The sequence below is a fragment of the Diadema antillarum genome, unplaced genomic scaffold, assembly GCF_040938485.1.
Source record: "Diadema antillarum isolate AM-2024a unplaced genomic scaffold, OU_Dant_1.0 seq00000732_RagTag, whole genome shotgun sequence".
NCBI lineage: Eukaryota > Metazoa > Echinodermata > Echinoidea > Diadematoida > Diadematidae > Diadema > Diadema antillarum.
The window spans coordinates 2223147-2235471 of NW_027271633.1; the positions used below are offsets into that span (position 1 = coordinate 2223147).

At 38.8% G+C, this 12325-nt stretch overlaps 1 protein-coding gene across 1 annotated transcript; it reads left to right on the forward strand.

Annotated features, from left to right (window-relative positions):
- The first annotated feature begins 259 nt into the window (after positions 1-259).
- On the forward strand, positions 260-12000 carry LOC139738277 (serum paraoxonase/arylesterase 2-like). The gene is made up of 9 exons (XM_071648923.1): positions 260-324; positions 3949-4019; positions 4618-4673; positions 5301-5472; positions 6158-6281; positions 7647-7847; positions 10046-10130; positions 11058-11198; positions 11818-12000. The coding sequence occupies exons 1-9, from the start codon at positions 260-262 to the stop codon at positions 11998-12000; spliced, it is 1098 nt and encodes a 365-aa protein (XP_071505024.1).
- Positions 12001-12325: the final 325 nt, after the last annotated feature.

Genomic DNA, 12325 nt, shown 5'->3' on the forward strand with positions numbered 1-12325 from the left:
TCCACATGCCTACACAGGGAGTGCTGTTCTAACCTCGATCAACGTCTGACATGTTTTTGGCCTCTGCTCTCACTAGTTTTGGCAGGTACCTGGAAGGGAACGTGGGACGGTCATCATTGGACTCAGCTAACCACAGATAGATCACTTCGTAGAGACCTCTGCATTCTGCAGCGGGCTATCGTTCATTTTCGCGTACGGCACCGTACTGCTATAGCTAAACAGACTCGCCTGAAAAGCAGTACAGGTTTCGAATAGAACAATGTTGACGAAGGTCATCGCCGTTCTGCTCGTTGCAGTAGCCGCGCGCCATGTGTTCAACTTTGCGTGAGTACTGTACATAAACAGACTTCTTTTTTCTTCTTTTGAATACAATTACAATTTTACTTCGATTGTCTTTCATGTGTGTGTGTGTGTGTGCGCGCGCGCGCACGCGCGCGTGCGTGCATGTCTCTGTGTATATGTTATAAGAGTAGCTGTGGCATACCCGAACGCACCGCGTAGCAAAATTAAATCTGAGTTTTGTTTGAAAGGAGATGGACTACAGTATACACAATCGTCTTTGTCCAAATATCTGAATGTACTTAGGGGGCTACAAATACTAGTAATCAGGTGCTTTTGAGGCGGTAATGATAGGATCAAAGTCCATGATGTACAGCAGGTCCATACTCTTCTGATAGGTCCTATATGGGTTCCCAGTTTCGCAGTGCTTTCGGCGAGACGCGATGCCCCCTCCCCCACTTAAAAAAAAAGAAAGAAAGAAAGAAGAAGAATCGGAAATAATAGGCCTGGGGTGGTATTCTGTAAGCGCGATCCTTATTTCGATCCTAGGAGCGTGCGTAGGACAGAAAATAGGATACCCTTAGGACAGGCAAAATCGGTATTCTGTAAGCCTGTCCTAAGCCTATCCTAGGACAGTCATTTATGAATAATGAATATTAATGAGAAAAGACAGGACACGCCCGACGCAGCATCTATAAGCCAATCATCTGGCTAATTTTACGCAATGCGCGCCCAAGATCTACATTGCTCAAACATGCGCTTCACGCAGCTCTACTGTGCAAGGAGTTGAAAATGTATTGTCAGTCTAATTTTGCAATTGAAAATACAATTTTAATTATCAAAGATTTAGCACGCACTTAGCACACCATAATAAATGTAGGCATTAGGAGATCCAATAATTTGCATGTAAAGTTTTTGCAGATGAGCTCAAATTTTGAACTTTTGGAGGATGTTGAGGTAAACTGTGATACCATCACTGCCAAACTTCGCCCTTAATTCAAAGTTATGATAAAATATATAAGATTTTCTTAAATGAATATAAATAATAATAATAATAATAATGGATGCACACACACACACACATACACACGCTCACATTATTCTATGATCGAAATGCTTGTAATAATAATGTCTTGCTTACAGTTACTGTTTGTCCCACTTAAACCAAACCAATGTTTCACTTCTCTCAAGAAAAAAAAAACCAAACAAACAACGATAACACAAATATGAGACTTATAGGAATATAGCGTAGCAACCCATTATGTGGTTAGCATCAAAAGTCTTTGGGTCCGATACATGTGAGCCCCATTCTAAATATCAGAAAGTTATTCGAGAAAATTCATCAAATCACTATTTTTGTCCCACCTCACCCCGCTAGCTCTCCCCTATCTTTAATTATCACAGACTTACATGCAGGGCAATGATAACAGAATAAATATGTTTTAAAAGGAGATTAATGATAAATCAAACAAAGATAGAAACATGGAGCTACTATAGCTCCATGATATCCTTGTATAAACACGTAAGTTCACTACATTTTGAAAAAAAAAAAATGTTAACGCATGCACATGGACTTTTAGGTCACCGCGTTGCGTCACACACTGCGTACGTCTTAACAATAATGTGCGCGTATGGATCGTTGCGTTACTTTATTCTTCACGCGACCTAGTAGCGCACTGCGTACGTTTCTATTTCTTTGGTTACTAGATCTACATAGCAACGACTTCGAGGGTCACCGTTGTCGGCGGCGAACAGGGTACTTGCACTGCGTCCGCATGACGTTCGGGCCGACGTGGAGCATAATAATAATGATAACAATAATAATGACAATGATAATGATACTACCACTACTACTACTAATAATAATAATGATAAGAATAATAGTAATAATAATAATAATAATTATTATTATTATTATTATCATTATTGTTATTATTATAAATATAATTACAATTATAATTATAACATTAATAATTATTATAACAATAATAATATCTTTTGTTGTTATTGTGTACATAATGTACTTTTGATTTATTTTGTGCCAAATAAATTAAATTGAATTGAATTGAAAATGGCGAAGGCGAACAACAAACAAACACATACCAGATAAAGAATACAATTGTTTCGAACATTATAGAATGCAGTTTTAGAATCCTCAGTGTGAGAGGAACAGATAACTCTGTTATACGATTCATGTTTTTATTTTCTTGTTCATGAACATACAAAATAAGAGACAGTAGGTCGTCAGTAGGCCTATATACGTAATAGACCGGCATAAAACACCCCAGAAAGACTGCCTAGAGGCTATCCTTAATTTTGCTCCTAAAGTTGATCCTACTTGTCCTTACAGAATACCACTTATCTTAAGATCTCATTTACATCTAATTACATCTAATTAACATATCAAGTTACGCCCCTATCCTAAGCTGGGAGAGAAATAAAGACCCCTGACGTCACTATCCTATTTCTCCTCCTACGCGCGGTGTTACAGAATACCAATCGCGTATTTAGGAGCGAGAGCTGTCCTAGGATCCTTACAGAATACCACCCCTGTTCTTCTCGTTTGCCATGTTTCCATGGGAGTTGTAAAACCCGGGGAGGGTTTGGGGTTGGGGGGATTGGGATTTGATATGGCAGCCTTAAAAAAAAAATAGATAAATAAGATCGAAATAAAAAACAAAACTTTTGATTAAATATGCAAGAAAAAAAAATAGAGAGACCACTCACTCCCCCCGTGATTACACAGGATTCCCCACAAGTGTTCTCCATCCGCCAATGGAAAGAAGAGGTCACGTAGACATTATGTCGCTATATGGAATCCCATTATAAGCCTATCAACAAGAAACCATAACTGCAAACGAACCATATGTTATTTACGTTATCGATTTGCATGATTAGTAAATGAACCTTGGCCCTTGGAGTGACGTTTGCCGTGATAATTTCTCAGACAATCAGATTAACAGTCACGCTTTACAGTTTAACAGAGCTACCAAGTCTCACGCATTCTGCGTGAGACTTAAGCATTTAGGGCCTGTCTCACGATCTCGCGCATCAGATGAAGTCTGCAAGTTGTGCCAAAAATAAGGAGCATAGCTCAAAGGATTAAAGTGATAGTTGCAATTGAAGGCATATTTCCCTTTTGTCTTTCAAAATTAGTAAGAAATAGTCACTGAAGTATGCACCAGATCGCTTCATTAAGAGCTAATAATTTAAAAAAACTCCCTACCATGGGAGGGGCGACACCCTCCTCGTTCGCGCGCGCGAGCGCCGAAACGCCGAGTCATGAAAATCTCACTCATAAAAGTTTTTTGAACTTGGCATCTCTGATTTAATGACAATCATTATGATAACATAGGAGATTATATAGCGTCCGATTCTGTGACTCTGCGAGGATAAGTATTGATTCTATCCAGACCAGGTTGTGTTTGAAGTAGTTTTAGATAGTTTTAATGCAATATTCAGGAAAATCCATGTTATTTAGGACTATGATTAAACTCTATAGACAATGCGATTTTGGTTGTTTAATTTCTTTTTAGCTTCCCAGTTCATGGAACAGTTTCAAGTAAATTTGCTTTACATTTATGAATATTCACTCGTTCAGCTGACGGTGTCAGTGGTCAATTGCAATCATTTTTTTATTCTTTAGCCGATCTGTTTTTCTTTCCGCAGGATAATCATGGGATACCACAGGACGGTTTACAATCACGCACCTGGGAAATATCAGTTTGTGTCAGGAATCAGTAAGTCGCCTTGGTTTTCCTATTCCAGAGTAAAGTGCATAGTAATTGTAAACCTTTCATCTCTCTTCCTCCTCTCCTCCATAACACATATCATATTCTTCAGAACATTTCGCTAGAAATTAAGGTGTTTCATATGCCATATTAGAATTTATCAGATTGACTATCAACCTGGTATGTTAATAAAACGGCAAACCTTACGCATAAGTGCACACATTAAAGAAAGGGATGTACAGCGTAGTTGGGAGTAGAGTGAAAAAAAAAAAAAAAAACATGCGTGATTTTACAAATCTATTATGCTGGTGCACTCGCCTGTGCCACTTTGAAACGTGTTGAAGGTGTACATGATGGTGTTCATGATTCATGACTGCTTGTAGGAAAAAATTAAATTGAAACAGTTCATAACAATTTGTTAAAAGTATTGAAAATGGAACGCAGAAATCAATTGAACTGAACTGAAGATGTTCCCCTTCATTACGCGAAGTTCTTACATAAATAGTTGTGCATGTCACTCTGAGAGATATTCCAGTGGGAAAAAAAAGTCAATTATACATTGTATCATGTTTTTCGATAACGGAATACTGTGTTAATCTCTTACAAGATACTGGCTCTGAAGATCTGGAACTTCTGTCGGATGGAATCGTACTCATATCTGCAGTAAGTCAAAAATTCAGAGCAGACATAACCGTCCTTTGTACACTCACAAATAGAGATAGAGGACGAGAAAGAGAGAGAGAGAGAGAAACACATAACTCTGCATGATTGTTTGAATAGGTGGACATGGTTTAAGTGGTATCTCAGCAGGACAAAATATCTAGTATATTTGGCACATATCAATTACGATTATCTGCAACTTTACCCATCGCTACCACGATGCGTCATAATCGAAGACTTATGCACCATGGGCTTACAATCGAAAATAACTTTCAGCCATAGGAGATTTAAAGCTACAGATATGTCAATGAGATATAGCACTTTTTCTGTTCTATAAACTTTGTCCAAGTCCAAGTCTCCTAGTGGACTTGAATTATAGTGACTGACAGTCTTCGATCAGCCAAATTGCGCAGGAATAAGGAAGGAATAACTTCATTTCCTGACCAACAAGCAGTAGACCTGGCAAAACAAATTCCCTTACACTTCACGAGGGTATAATTCGTACGGTTAATATTTTACAACTCTCACATACTAATCCAAGAGAAGAAAAACTTTGTAATAACCGGATACCTGTATCCCTACTAAAACTACTAATCCCTAAAGGAAGCATGCACTCGGCTTTTCTTTCAGGGGTATCTGACATTCAAAGATCGCGTGGACGGTGCACCTGCCGGGCACATCTACGCCTACGACATCAACCGGCACAATGACGGGGTGAAAGAGTTAACGATCACGGGCGACTTCGACGTTGCAAGTCATCTTCATCCACACGGAATCAGCGCGTACGAGGATTCGAAATCGGGTAATTTTTTTGGCAACCTTTGTTTGGTTTAGGGCACGGGGGGAATGGAAATTGCGCCAAAACAAAAATAACAGAAAGCCCGAGTTCATGAATTTTCACGAACAGTGTCGATGTCTGTACGATCTCGGTTCAAAATTTGAGCCTTTTTCTGACATTGAATTAGAAAATGACCAATCAAAAGATGGAATGACAAATCATGAATTCCTTTTTGACTATACAGTTTTAGCTTAGGAAGTTGGGATTTCAAAAAAAAAAAAATATGTTAACACGATGAATGGACATTACTTGGTACGTCGTGAATACGCTGACCTACAGTTTATGGCAGTCTAGTGATTTTTGTATTTCAAGTACATTCTAAGTTTCGTGCTCCAGTTCATTGTTCATACTTTAAGTGTATTAGTGGAAAACCACTCTGCCTCCCCCTTTCCTGTAGTGAATGAATAAATATAATCCGTTTCTATCATATCATAATATTAAAACAAAGAAAGTGTCATTATTGAAATAAAGAATAACTACCGCAAGCTAGATGGTGAATCTCTTCAGCCCTGGGCCGAACCGTGATAAATTATAGAGGTATTTTCATCACCGTACCGTTAACTATCACCAATTTATATCCTTACCAATTTGCAGTTTGTAAGTGTCAAATTTTTCGCACAATTTATAGTATTATTTTTTTTTCATCTAGGAAAGACATATTTCTTCGTTATCAACCACCGCGTCGGGTACGATGTCGTCGACATTTTTGAATTTCATCGCAGTTCGATGTCGTTGTCTTTCTTGAAGACCAGACGAGATCCTCTAATGATAAGGTTAGATTGCATTGATTGTTGGATAATTATAGAAAAGAGATTTGTGAACGTAAGCTAATATGTATATATATATATATATTTCGAATTCAATTATACCATTCTTTGTCTTGTCTTGTCTTTGTCTTTGTCTTTTCCAGGAGAATTCTTATCCAATAAGACAATCTGATAAGTTTCACTTGTATAATCCCAAAACAGTGATGGCTCTGAAATCTGTCAGACACACCGGACCCGATGTTTGGAATTCTCTTCCTTCTGAAATTCGAAGTTTAAAGTCCACGTATTCTTTTAGGAAGGCTGTAAAAACGATGTTGTTATCTGAATATCAGTAATTCCATTGTCATTGTCATATACACGAAATTCTTTCGTACAAATATCGACACAATTAATCTATTGTGTAATAATGATTATGTAACCGACCATGACCTGTATCAACTGTCCACCTGTACCTCGTTGAAGAAATATTTTGTCATGTCTTAATTGCTAATCAGTGATACAGGTGATTTTATTTTGTATAAACCTTTAGTGAAAGCAGACAAACCTCTCCCTTCCCTTTCTCCATTCAACTATCCTATCTCTATGCAAGTCATCCCTCCCTCCTATTCTACTTCCGATGTACATTATAATATTATGTTATGCTACGGGGGCTGCACGCAAATCAAGCCACGGTTATGCTGTAGCCCCTCTGTATTATTCATTGTAGTATGTTTTGTTGTACTTTTGCTGTACATTGTACACAGGCAATGAACAAGAAAATACTTATATATATTATCATATTTATGTTTGTACATGAATGTGTATATGTACAATGATGATACAGACACCAATAAATCAAATCAAATCAAATCAAATCAAATCTTATTCGCAGCTGAGAGACTTTTACGGTCTCAAGCGATGTTAGTTCGTTGAACAATCAAGAAGCAACTAATCGTATAGAAAGTAATTAATCCTTCAAACTAAATATGGTTCCAGCTCTGCATGCGGTCAGTCTTCTGGACTCGAACTCCATGGCCAAATTGGTCATTGGAATTTTTTGAAGTCAAAAAGTACATGAATACAATATGCATATCATATGATGGGTAATTAGTTTTGTGTGCGTGTGAGTGTGTATGATTGTGTAACCATCAGAGACTTACATGTATTTCAAAGGTATGTTATCTTCAGCATGTTTACCTTCGCTGAGATAGATTTTGAAGAGGTTATATTTCATGAGACAAAAAGCCTTTCTTTGTCTATGCTGATATTTAGGACGATGGTATATGTCAATGAGGGTGATTGTGGTACTGGGATTTACATGAGCAACTATTCTGTCTAATAACTCGACTAATTTTCATTTTTCCTTATTTCAATATAAACAAAAATATATAGTGCGAACAATATCATAGCAACTGGCCCAGACTCGTTTTACGTCACGAATGAGGCGGACACGTTGCATCCTACCTTCAGAGTGTCCAAAATGATCTTGATGGTCAAGACCGGATGTGTTCTCTTTTGTGACGTCACTTCCTGCCGACAGGTGTCTGAGGCGTTGTTTGAACCGAACGGAATCGATCTATCTGCTGACGGAAGGTGCATACGAGTAACATATTTGCTCATTTCCTGGAACATGACATAAGACTCTACTATGAATTGATATGCATGTCACAGATAATGTACTTGTGTAAGATATGCAATTGATTTTGAATTTAAAAAAGATGTATAATGTTGAAAAAGCTCTGTCCATAAGTATTGAATAATAACATTTTGTGTTATGACACAATGGAGAGCGTCAGCTAATTACAACTGCTATACATTTAGGACCTACTATGCACATTGCATGGACAGAGCTACAGCTATATTCCCAAGTATTTTTTTTTATCATTACGGTTGGCACTCACAACACTGGGTTGGTAATGTTTGTTTAAATCAATAATGTAGGGTAATATGTCAATAGAACGATTAGTTGCAGTAAAGACAATTCGATGCAAGATTTATTGATTTGAGGAAATTTAACTTGAGGCTCCGAAAGGGAGACTTTTGAGTTTCTGATAACAGACGTCGACTGCAAATTCTGATGATTGAACGCGATAAATGATCATTTTGTTACGTTAATAACAAGCTCATATGACACTTCTGAAACCACGAATTAAACAGTCAAGTGATACTTGATGATATATGCTGAAATTCGGAGGGAAAGTTCACTTTATTCTTGATAATATAAACACAGCTCAATGAACAAAATAGGGAGCAGTCGTTATATTAAAGTTATGTAGGACCTAATGTTTTTGAGCACGTACAACAATGTGATGTGAATTGGCAAGTGTTTCACTTTATTCAGTTATCGTCAGTAGTTGATAACAGTGGCGTATCTAGGGGGGGGGGGGCAAGGGGGGCACGTGCCCCGGGCGCCACTCCTTGGGGGCGCAAAAAAAAAGAAGAAGAAAGAAAAAAGAAAAAAGGAAGAAAAAAGGAAAACAGAAGAAGTAGAAGAAGAAGAAGAAACAACTCACCGGAAGGGGGGGAAGAATGGTGGGGGGGGGGGGGGGCAGAAAACCAAATCAAAAAATGATAAAAACAAAACATAATGATGATTCGGACAAAATGACAATGTTTATTGTGTTCACACAAGAATTCCATGTTATGTAAGCTGAAATACAACAATTTTCGGCTCGCTCGCTGCGCTCGCTCTCTAAATTTTATATAGAAGAAGGTGAGAACAAAATGTGATGATGGCGCGGGCAAAATGACAATGTCTATTGTGTTCACACATGTCATTTTATGTTTAGCAGGCAAAATGTTTCACGGAGCAGCGGCTGCAATTTCTTTCGTTCTGAAGCGATCGCCAATTGGATCAAAAGAAGGCGCCAACGGTTTCGAAAATACGGGGGGCCAAAAAAATCAAACAAGATAAGAACAAAACGTAATGATGACGCGGAAATATACAAATTTCGGCTCACTCACTCGTACTATATTTTGATTAGAATTGTAAGATTTGATAAGCAAAAAATGACAAGAGTTCCATGTTTTGTAAGCTGAAATACATAAATTTTCGGCTCGCTCGCTACGCTCGCTCGCCAAAATTTATCAAAACAAAAAGGAGATAAGAACAAAACGTCATGATGACGCGGAAATATACAAATTTCGGCTCACTCGCGCGTACATGGGGGGCATTTCATGAAGCAATTTGTCAGATATCTCGTCTGACAAATTGTTAAAAGCTACTGAAATCCTTGCTTCTGATTGGCTGAGAGCAAATTTTGTCCGACAAGTTGTCGGACAAAATGCTTCATGAAATGCCCCCCTGATTTAGAATATTTTTTTTTTTAAGTACTCAGTTTCTTGGTATAGATAAATCGTTATCTATAAGGCCGTCACTATCTTGATTAGAATTGTAAGATTTGATAAGCAAAAAATGACAAGAATTCCATGTTTTGTCAGCTGAAATACAAAAATTTTCGGCTCGCTCGCTGCGCTCGCTCGCCAAAATTTATCAAAATTCATTACATTTAAATCACTTTCAAAAGACCCCTTCTAAGGGCTTGAAAAGCATATCATGTGGACTTTGCTTAAAGTCCCTACCGGGATCGGGTTGGGGTTGAACACTAGTCTTTTTTCAGAAATTAGGGACGCAATTTTCGCGCTTGCCCCGGGCGCCGTTTTCCCTAGATACGCCACTGGTTGATAACATTATTTTTGTTTTATCTCTGTTGATATTGGTCCTCGCCGTTGGCAAATATATAGAAAGAAGAGATCTTCACTAAGTGTTGTACTATTTTCGTTCTCTCCAGATATCTTTACGTCAATCAACCGCTTGAACGGAGAATACGGGTTTACGAGAGGAATAAGGCGGACAACAGTCTCAAAGGGAACCAGGTAAGCGGAGTCCGTGTTATCTTCTCTAAACAGCAAACTGTAAGCACGAATGCCTCAAGACCCGGTAAGGTGGGAAAACATCAACGTTCCCTCCGAGGTACATTTGGGAAATTTGGGGTCAAAGGTCAGGCTAAAAAAGCTGAGATTCTGCCAGTCAATGCTGAAATGACATTTCTTTCTCCATGCCTTGGAGATTACTCGATGCATACTCAAACGAGATGTACGCATGATGAGTGCGTTACTTCTCAATAATTCTTTAGGGAAAGATAAAGGCCATATGGTCAAATGTAAGGTGAAAGTGTTAAAATGTCAAAATATTTCCGTATTTGAAACTAGCTAAAATGTTGTAGGTCTGAGGACAAAGGGCAAGGGTGAAAAGTCAAGTGATTTCCAAAGTGCTTACTCTCTGAACAATTTGGCGATCCAAATGAAATCTTGTTAAAGGAATGTAGTTTCTGGTTGTGCAAAACTTTCAAAGTTCACATTTCAGTTTTGTTGTTGTTGTTGTTGTTGTTGTTGTTGTTGTTGTTGTTGCTTTTAACTGATCATGTGAGACTGTGGCTACATGTTGTCAAGGATGCAATATAGCCCAATTGGGAGAGTCGTACGAAAAGACGGAGGCATAAAATACCAGTCGCCATAGTGACATTTGCAGTTTCAACTTATGTTTGCTTATTTTCATTGTTCACTAAGATTGCGTGATGATCACTTTCTTCTGGTTTTAATCCTATTAAATCTTGCTAGTCCACCATGATGATTTACTTGTCCGTCCTGAAGTCCATCTTCTAAAAGGCTTTTTGTTTCAGTAAAGGGGTTTTGAAAAGTGACATGTCTTTGCCCCACAGTGACAGAGATGAATAATGAGTTCACTTTTGAATGCCAAACCTGCACAAATCTCCCTCTTTCGTTCCCTCTTACTCTGTGCAGGCGATCCAGACCATAGATGTTTGGACGTCGCCGGACAATATTTACGTGGATGCGGACGGCGATCTCTGGCTTGGGTGCATACCGGTGCCTCACATAACTGGGGCATACATTAACCACGAGGATGTCCTGGTCCCTTCTCAGGTAGGCGCTATTGCGAGGTCCCTTTTCGCTTCAATTCCCATTTCAGATGACTCTGCAAGGGGGGTGGGGGAGGGAGGTTCAATGATGAAAGAGGGAGAGAAGAGAAAAAGATAAAGAGAGAGAGAGAGAAAAGGGGAGATGTGTGTTTGTTGTGTGTGTGTGTGTGTGTGTGTGTGTGTGTGTGTGTGGGTGCAGTATTGCTAGCAAAGAATATTGCCTCAGCCATTCATCAGGCTCACACACGCATGCTATCCAGATGCGTTCAATAGGCCTACATAATAATTATGAATTTAAAACAGAGAGATAGTCTTTTATGTAAAGTAGGTACATGTACATGTATTTGGAAATCTTTAGAGAGAAATTTGTTACAACTGAATTTGTAGTCTATGTATGTGTTATGTTTCATCTAAAGGGAGGGAGTAGGCTACTGGCTGAGGTCACCATCTTCACGTCCCGAATTTTTGAGCGAACGAAAATGTAGTCGAAGGCAAGGTTATAATCGATTTCAACATAAAGAAAAAAAAATGTTTGAACCAGACAGCGACTTCTAGTATGTTAAAGAAAAAAATGGAATGTTTTAAATGGTGTTTGAAAAGTGTCATCCTTTACGTTTCGCCAGGTGCTTCGTGTAAAACTTGGCGGAGCAAAGGACGCCCCCTATCAGAACTACGAACTGAACGAAGTTTACAGCGAAGACGGGAGTAACCTCACCTTGTCTACAAGTGCTGTGCGCCACGGGAATGTTTTGCTCATCGGGTCTTTGCACGAACGCATGATGCGGTGCACGCTTGACGCGCTGTGACGCAACGTAATCATGGCCGACGTCCACATCGTTGTACTCCCCTAGGACGTTCCGAAAAATCCGTACGACAAATTCGTTATTGTAGTCAATGTACACCATATCACGCTACGTTCGGTGGCATTTCAGGGTCCCAGTGCTCAACGTCAAGTTGCATTTGCTCACTTCCTGTATGCAAAAGAAACCAAACAAAAATACTGGAATAGAGAGAAGTACAGAATTGCGATAAATAAAACAGTAGTGCTTAGATTGAACACAATAGCGCATGGAGCAAATAAAAATCCATGTGAATAAAACCGCAAAAATTACGAAGCAAAGAGCAAAGAGT